This window comes from Austrofundulus limnaeus, unplaced genomic scaffold (genome assembly GCF_001266775.1).
Source record: "Austrofundulus limnaeus strain Quisiro unplaced genomic scaffold, Austrofundulus_limnaeus-1.0 Scaffold50, whole genome shotgun sequence".
Classification (NCBI taxonomy): Eukaryota; Metazoa; Chordata; class Actinopteri; order Cyprinodontiformes; family Rivulidae; genus Austrofundulus; species Austrofundulus limnaeus.
In genome coordinates, this window is record NW_013952452.1 from 1,486,628 (window position 1) to 1,495,457 (window position 8,830).

An 8,830-nucleotide genomic window follows, 5' to 3' on the forward strand; every position below is an offset into this window, starting at 1 on the left:
CTCAGTATCCCTGTACCTTTTGCAAATAACATTTTAAAACTCTCCTTAAATTTTTTTTTCTGTTTGTTGTATCAACACAAAACACCAACATGTGGCTCTTGAGCTTGAGCAGCTTACCGGAGCGGTTATTTGGGGATGTCCTGACAGGAGAGACGGAGGGAGTTCGGGATGAGGAGTAGGGCCTCTGCCTGTCTCGCTCTATTGTTGAAGCAGAACCCACAAAGTGATGCTGGGAGTAACCGTCCTACAAAAACCAACAGAAAAAAAGAAAACACATTGGCTAACTTTACACATAATTTAATAGTAACTGAATTTTATCATATCAATTATTTTTTTTGACATCATCAGATCATTTTAGAAGAGCCACAGTGAATTTCACTGGTCTTTTTTCAGAACCTGCACTATAAGGATCCGTTTTGAGTGACTCAAGCGCTCAGCTCTGATTTGGAGCATTCATACCTGGATGGAATAGAAGGATGGAAATGACCCACTCTGTCTTCATATAGATGATGTTTCTGATTCAGACATCTGAACTACATGATTATTTTGCTATTAAYGTGGTTCACAGCCCAGTGTGTCACATTTAATTTAATAAGCTTAATTAGAAGACGTGATGTGAAATAAATAAAGGAGCATAAGTGATTAGTGAAGATAGAGAGCTCTGTTTCAGAGCAAAGATTTCAACACAGCACATTAAAGTGCCTGTGAGATGCATATTCTTCAAATACAAAAAGTAAAATAAAACCATCTTYATTTTTAAGAAAGTTGGAATAATAYACATKATTTAACCCATTTTGTCCCACAACTGGCATATTTTATTTTGAAATTGGCTCAGTTAAAGTGTAACAGGAAGTGACATCAAAGGGGAACACTTTAACAAAGAAAACTCTCTGGTTTTTGTTTATAGAAACAATAATATTTGAACTCTGACTCTTCATCTCTCTCTGATAGTGACTCATAATCTTAAACATCAGATTCTTCTCTACAGTCTGGGTTGTTGGCTGTTGTAGCAACCCCTTTGACATCACTTCCTGTTACTTCACAGGCAAATATCTCAAAAACYTTTCATGTCAGCGACAYRAAATTTCTTTTGCAATATTTTATCAATGTCCTCTTTCTAAAAATGCATCCATATGTTTTACAAAAAATTGACGTCACAGGCACTTTAAAGCTTACAGTGACCACAGAGGGTCCAAAAACAATCAGAACAAACATTAAAGCAAAGAAATAATTTCCACATTATGACCTGTTAATACACTCTGATTAATAAATTATAACAAAAATTCGATTTTCATTAAGAAGATAAACTGTTCATTGTAAAATGTAGACAAAAAAATAAAACTAAACAATGAAAAAGGCCTTTCTTCTGCTTATTCTGAATGGAATCCAATAGCTGAGGATGGGTTATCAAGACAGGATGTTCCATACCAACATTTTATTTAAATAAAAATCCATGTTTGAACAATTGACCAAAGTTTAACAYGAAAGGGTCAAATTCTTTAACTTCATAACATTCTGTTGAGCAGATATTTCCACTTCCTGTGGATGAAATCACCCAAGCTACAATGAGAGTTGGTTTAAACATCACTTTGATTAGCATGCAGTAGGAGGTGGCACTTCAACAATGACTTCAACTCTGATTCAGCACTGACGAATCACACAATTCTATTTATAGTCCTGTGGGCTGGAGATAAAGCCCTCCATGTAACTTTGTCACAGCTCCACAAAGGCACCAAAGTGTTTCAAGAATTAAACTGCAGGCTTATGGACAAACAAAAAGTGCAAATGTGCAAAGCAATTGCAATAGAAGCTCTTTTCAAAAGAAGCAGATTATGAGCRTCAACGATAATTACGGAGCTGGAACCAAATTTAATTTAGCCTTAAGATAATTGGCTACCTCCAAAAAACAAAGCACAGGCGGCGGACAGCAGATAACATCAGAGGGAAAGTGGTCACTGTGAGAATGGGAACATGAGAGAGGAGAAATCACTTCAGGAGAATGAGGCTGGAGAGGAGGACATGTAGGGGGAGGAGACAACTGAGAGACAGAGGAGAGGAGGCAGAGAGAGCAGGCGGCAGGACAGGAAGAGACAAAAGATGACAAAAAGTAATGAGAGAAAGGAAGAGGAGGAGGAGGGATGACAGGAAAGAGGATGAGAAGTAGTACAGCATGCAGAAAGAGGTATGGACACAGCCTGAGAGGGAAAAGTGGGCACAACCCTTCTTTCTGGCGGTAATAATAATAAAAAAAAATAGACCTCGTGACCCAAAGTAGATCAAAGGTAGTCTCGACCATTCGCCCCTCATTTTCCTTTCTTCTATTTATTCAGCAGTCCTCCACTCACCTTTTTCCATATCCCAACTCCCGCAGCCCAACAAATCTCATTAAAGACAATGTAACCTCCTGATGGCAGTGTGAACYGCTGTGCGGCTGGATACTGTCAGTCTGTCATGCTGCTCAGCTGAACACGCTGGGCTCTGAATACTGAAGACGGATGTATGGATGAGCGACACACAAGCTGAGACAGAGTCCTGGAACCAGCCAGAGGCTTTCTTGAGCAAAAGAAGCAAAATAGCAACATCTGAACCCTCAAATTATTGCAGTCTTCTATGAGAAGGGAGCTGAAAATAACATTTCCACTTTTGAAACTGACACAAATCTGAACTTGTTCTTTTTTCTCCTCCTGAGCTCAGTGACTAAAAAGTTTCATAGGACCCATTTCAGACTAAACGTAGACAAATATCACACTGCCTTGCAACACGAACTTTAAACTGAACATGTTTCTGGTGGAATAATAAAAATATAAACCCAAAATATACTCAAATAACCTGCCCACAATCCACTTATAGCAATGTTTTACCTGATGTAACAACTAAACTTTTTTTACGATTAGCAAGAGCAAACAAAAAGAATTACAGGAACCACTTTTGTTAAGTAATTTTCTTGTAAATTTAAATAACTTCCCAACTTCATTAGAATTGGGGTTGTAGCATTCTGGATGTTAATAACAACATTTGTAATAAGGGGACCCAAGCTTATAATCCAGCTTTGACTTTAAAGTTCCTTAAAATGCAAAAAAAAAAAAAAAAAAAAAAAAAAAAAAAAAAAGGACCAAATGGTCAAGCCTGTACTTGCAAGCATTTTTTTTTGTAGATGTAGATGTATATTTTAATTTATGGAAATGTTTTCAGAAAAATATACTGACTTGAAATTTGTTACCATAAAAAGAATGTGGTTGCATATTTCTGCAATTTTTGCTGCAATAAAAAAAAATCAAYAAAGCAAAAAGTATTTTTAGTCTCGACTGGAAGATCCTTTCTGTAGAGACTGAACTGAAGGTAATTTTGACCTGATTTCAAAATTTACAATGTCATTTATGTGCGTTTAAATGTAATTGCTGAAAATAACGCAGGAGTTTAATCTGTTCTTGCCTTCCTACGCAGTTTCACTCGATTYTAGTTTCCCTTCACTGCTCTGACTGGGATTTCTCCCACAAACAAGGATTTCTTTGGGAGCATTTCATTTGGGCCAATCAGAGAACAGAATGTCGATTTTCTGCGCAGTGTCTCCTTGTAGTTTATTTTTACCTGGGCCAATCAGCAAACAGAAGGCGGAGTTTTGAACAATGTCGATTTTCTGCGCAGTGTCTGCTAGTTATTTTAGCATACGGCAGTGAAGGAAGTGAATGAAGCCAGTCCGTGTTGATAAGGCTTCCGAATTAAATTAAATTTGTCTGACAAAGCAGCAGCTCTCATTTACAGTCATCTCGTTCAGCTCGGTACTTCTCTCCTCTCAGTAGGGTTGTTTACAGCAAACGCAATTTCCGGTTAGCTTCTTAGCTTAGCTTCCTTCACAACAACATACGTCGTGGCCAACAGATATCATTTTAAACTTCAGCAGAGGCCACGCCTCCAGCAATAATCGCTTTATAGCCGAGAGTCCAGACCCTCGTACGAAGCAAAGTGAAGGACAAGGGTCTGGTTTTTACCAGGCTAGTCATATCATGGCTTTGTTGAATTTGTTATGTGTTGTAATTGTTCCTAGCCAAATTGTAGCATAGTTGGAAAATTGATAAATTTAGGTTTTTCGTATAATAATACATCCTAAAATTATAAAAAAATATTTAGTGTTGGAAAAAAATGGGCAGAGAAGTAAGCCTTTTCTTAATTGAATTGATGTGGAACAGAAAAGATGCAGAGTTAAGTAAATCACAGTAAAAGCATTCCAATGTATTTTAGCACCAAAATATCCTTAATTGTTTTACAAATGATTCAATTAATGAATATGCAGTGAGCGTAATCCCCCCAATGGTAGACCTAAAGTTACACCCTTGGCTGCAGCCTCAGGATTACGAGACCACAGCACTGACCGCCAAGCTACTGTGGCTTAAAGCAAAAATTACGAAACACGAAACGTTTCCTAAAAATTAAAACAAGTACAAAAATCAATAACCACCAGAATAGTTAATACTCTATCCTGACGGAACCAGAGCGTTTCATTAAATGTGTTGCATCAACTGAGAGCGACTCAGACAAACAATTCTTTGAAAAGTGGTGGAATTTTAAATTAATTTCTGTCAGTTTGAATACCGCGCACAGATCAGCAGGGGATTTATGAGTCGGATAAATATTACACCCACATCAATATTTGATGTTGGAACTAAATCTGCCAATTGCTCCTGAACCAAATCCAGATTACAGTGGCGCTCCGTGCCAATCTGAAACACTTCAACGTACAGATGCACTCATTAGCTACAATGGCTCATTCTACAGTAAACTGATTAGTCTGGTTCTCACCTTTTCTACGCATCTCATCAGATTTTTTTCCCTCTCCTCCTTCCACCCACCTTCTCCTCTCCTTTTCTTTCAGCTCGTACTGTAAGAGGACAGAAGGAGTGTGGGTTTCTAGGCAACTGGTCTGCCTGTTGCTCTCGCCGTCACCGGCTAGTTGGCTGAAGGTCGCGGGACTAAAAAGCGATTAGTGCTTCAACAAATGAAGTGGGTGTGTGTGTGCTGGAGGGGGAGTGTGTGTGTGTGTGTGTGTGTGTGTGTGTGTGTGTGTGTGTGTGTGTGGTGGCACTCAAGCCAGAAAGCAATTATGGCACAAATTGTAAAAGGTTACTCGCAGCAAGCGGTGGATCCCCTCTGGGTCTCACCAACCACCGAACATCAGGGCTGTTCGATTCACGTCTTTTCCCACTCATTTCACACCTGATTCTCAGATTTACAGCTCTCAGTGTTTTACTCACACCTGTTCATGGGATTTATGTTCCTTTGACCTTTACATCCTCCATTGTTGTTGCTTGTACTTTTACTGATTCATAGATTGACCCGGATAGCACAGGTGCACCCCACCTCGCCTTTTTTTGTTGTTGTTGCACACAGCCCTGCCTCTCTGTCTTACTAAAACAATGTTCTYACTCTGTCCTGACAGAGGCTATCTCAGCAAACCTCAATCTGCTCTCCCACTGTTTTTTTAGAAACATTTAGGGGCAGAGGCAGCTCCCTGAGTTGTGTGTGGTGGAGGTTTTTTAAATGCCCTTTTAAAAAACAAGCCCCAAGGGAAACAAATGAAGAACTTTCTCTTGACTTGACATGAAATGTTCATCGCTTTCTTAGTGCCTTTATCGGTTTACACTGTAGCAGAGTGCAATTATCTCTTTCAGCCATCTTGTAGAAAATAATCTTTCTTTCTTTTTAGCCAAAATAAATCTTCTGAACGTTGCATAAACCTGAGCTACAGCCAGATTAGCACGCACTTGGATTTATTAGTAAAATGTTAGCCTGGTAAAAACAGGCCCCTTGTTAGTGTTGTAGTCAAGACCACCTAACCTGAGACCAAGTCAAGACCAAGACCAAGGGAGGGTGAGACCGAGACAAGACCAAGACCAGATAAAAGAAGTGTCCTAAAAGATGGAGTACTCTGTACAAATGTACATTGGGGGRRAAAAGTATTTAGTCTCTTATAGTTGAGGTTTAACTATGATGTCAATCACAGGCCTCTCTCATCTTTTTAAGTGGGAGAACTTAAACAATTGGTGCTGACTAAATACCTTTTTGCCCCACTAACTTAATATGTGTAGAGCTAATATTGACAAAATCTTTGTTTGAGGGCAGAGGAAAAAATTTTGCTACAGAGACAGATTGTTAACGTTAGTGATGATAAAAGTTTGATGTCCCATCGTCTCTGAAAGTGAAGCACTGCCGAATGTACAAGTTGCTGTACGCTTTCTCCTGGTTGTTGTTGTTTTACATTGATATTWTTTATGAATAATGTAGCCAAATTGTTTTACTCAAAATTTTTCTACCACTTCCAGAGAACCACGGTTCACTTTCCGGGAGTGATGCGTGTGAGTGTCGGGGGTTGGGGATGGGTGACAGCCGCTAACAAAAATACATAAATAGCAACAAGTCAGGTTTGGATTTGAATCAGTAGCTACATTTTAATTCAAATGAAAGCAAGATTGTTAGCATATAAATTGGACAATAATATGGCTATTTAGTGATATTTCTGCAGTTGTGGTCTTCACTGGTCTTGAAATAAAATTACGAGTCTTCAATGTCTAAGACCGAGACAAGACCAAGACCATCAAAAAGTGGTCTTGAGACCAGTTTTAAGACCAAGACCGGTTTCAAGTACTAAAACACTCCTTGTTCTATGCTTTGCTTCGACTCTCGGCTACTGAGAAGTGATTTCTTGCTGGATGTCTGGACTTTGTTGAAGTTTAAAATGATTGGATCTGATTTACTCAATCGCTGATGTTTCGCTGTGTCGTATGTAGCAGCTCGACCGCGGAGGAAGCTAAGCTAAGAAGCTAACCAGAAATTGTGTGCGCTGTAAGTAGCTATCCTCTGTTGAGAGGAGAGAAGTACGGAGCTGAACGAGGTTGCTGTAAATGAGTGCTGCAGGCTTTGTGAGATAAATTTTATTTAATTTGGAAGCCTCATCAACGTTGACTGGCTTCATTCACTTCCTCCTCTGCCATTGCCAAACTACAGGCAGACTAAAACAGCGCAGAGATTCAACGTTCAAAACTCCTCCTTCTGTTCACTGATTGGCCCGGTTGAAGTTCCTTGTCTATGGGAGAAATCCCAGACGGCGGGCAACTAGAATAGAGCATAACTGTGTAGAAAGGCAAGGACCAGGCTAGAAAAATGTTGGTTTTAATATGAAACTTAAGATGTAACATAAATAAAAAGGTAATAAATATTTATCAACCCTCACTGAAAGACTTTGTGTGTTCACGTATCTCATAAACCACTGGATGAATATTAATAAAACAAGTATAGGTGGGTAAACATCATGCTATTTGTGAGAAACTATTGAGCTGTAAGTTAYTTTCAAAGTTTGACTAGCATAAATCTCTTCAAAGGCAGCGTTCAATATGCATTCATTCAAGGAATGCTAGATCTTAGATGTAAAGAGGAATTTGCCCATCATAAAAAGTAACCCATCTTTTTGGATTTATACTTCCACTGCAATAATCACGTACACTTCATCATAGGTTTGTCAGAACCAAATAAATTTATAACTAAACTTAAAACACTTTTCTTTATAACAGATGCAATTAATTTTGCAGGAACATCCTGAGCATCCTGGGAGAAATAATCCTAACAAAGATGTATCTCTGCAATCGATGACCTCACAGACGGACATCCAACACAAATTTCTCACTCGCATCCCATCCTACAAACACGCACACATTAATGAATTACTAATTCCTGGAACATATTGTAAATCTGTCACACGTGTGACAAACACAGCATCTCTCTGACCCTGAACTCCAATCTGTCATATGCGTGATTCTGATGTGCGTGTTGGTGATATGAGTGTGTAACTTGTGTGCATTCCTTTGCTTGTGTGCGTGCGTGTGAGGGAATGTGTCTGATGAAGTGCCCAAGACATATCATTTCTCAAGAAATGAGGCACAGCAGCACAACAGAGGCAAAGAGAGACAAGACAAAGTGTAATCGTGTGAATATGAGATGCAGCGAGTTTGTGTGTGTTTGTACTGGATGTGAGAAAAGATGCACATTTTTGTTATACGTGACTCAGACAACTTGGTCCTTCTGGTTCTATTAGGGTCCTGCAGGGTCGGCCTGTGACATAGGCAGTGTAGGCAAATGCAAAGAGCACCTTTTATTTAGGGGGTGCCACAAATGGAGGATGAAAAAAATAGTTTAAACCTTTTTTTATCAGCGTGTAGAATAATCACCCTGCTTTGTTACTATATGAGGTTTTGGATGGTGCAGAGGATATTTCATGATAAAAGTACCATATGATGCATTCAAGACTAACTCTTGGTGCCAAGTGTGTAAAAATCAAGAATAATGTAAGTTTCGGTTGTGATCACTGATAACGTTCAGGTTAAAGTCTTGTTTTCAGTCTCCTACCTTCATAAAATACAGATTTTATGTTGTTTTATTAATCCCAATGATTTGGTAARCATTTCTTCAAATGGCTGGAAAATGCAGAGTTTTGAGTAAATCTGTCACAAAAATTTTCAGGGGAGTATATCCCTGGACTCCCCTAGAACTGTTTAACTCCACAGCTGCTCATTAACATAAACAGGTGTTCCTCGTTGATGCCAGCAGATGTTGGCAGGTATGAGGTGAACTATTTTAATAGAATAATCTGGTTTCTAAAGATATATGGAATAATATCAAAGACAAAACTATTTAACGTATTTAAACTGACAGTGAGATTTACACAAGGGGCACCAACTAAAATTTTGCCTAGGGCACCAAACAGGCCAGGGCTGGCCTTGAGGACCTGTGTACACACACACACACACACACACACACACACACACACACACACACACACACA

General features: G+C 39.0%; 1 protein-coding gene across 1 annotated transcript in view; it reads right to left on the reverse strand.

The window, feature by feature from the left end:
• ctnnd2a (catenin (cadherin-associated protein), delta 2a) overlaps nt 1-8,830 on the reverse strand; it is a gene marked incomplete at its 5' end in the record, with an annotated part of 234,924 nt that overhangs the window by 8,785 nt on the left and 217,309 nt on the right. Inside the window, 1 exon segment of the mRNA XM_014008486.1 lies at nt 118-244. Within this exon segment, the coding sequence (XP_013863940.1) occupies nt 118-244 (127 nt within the window).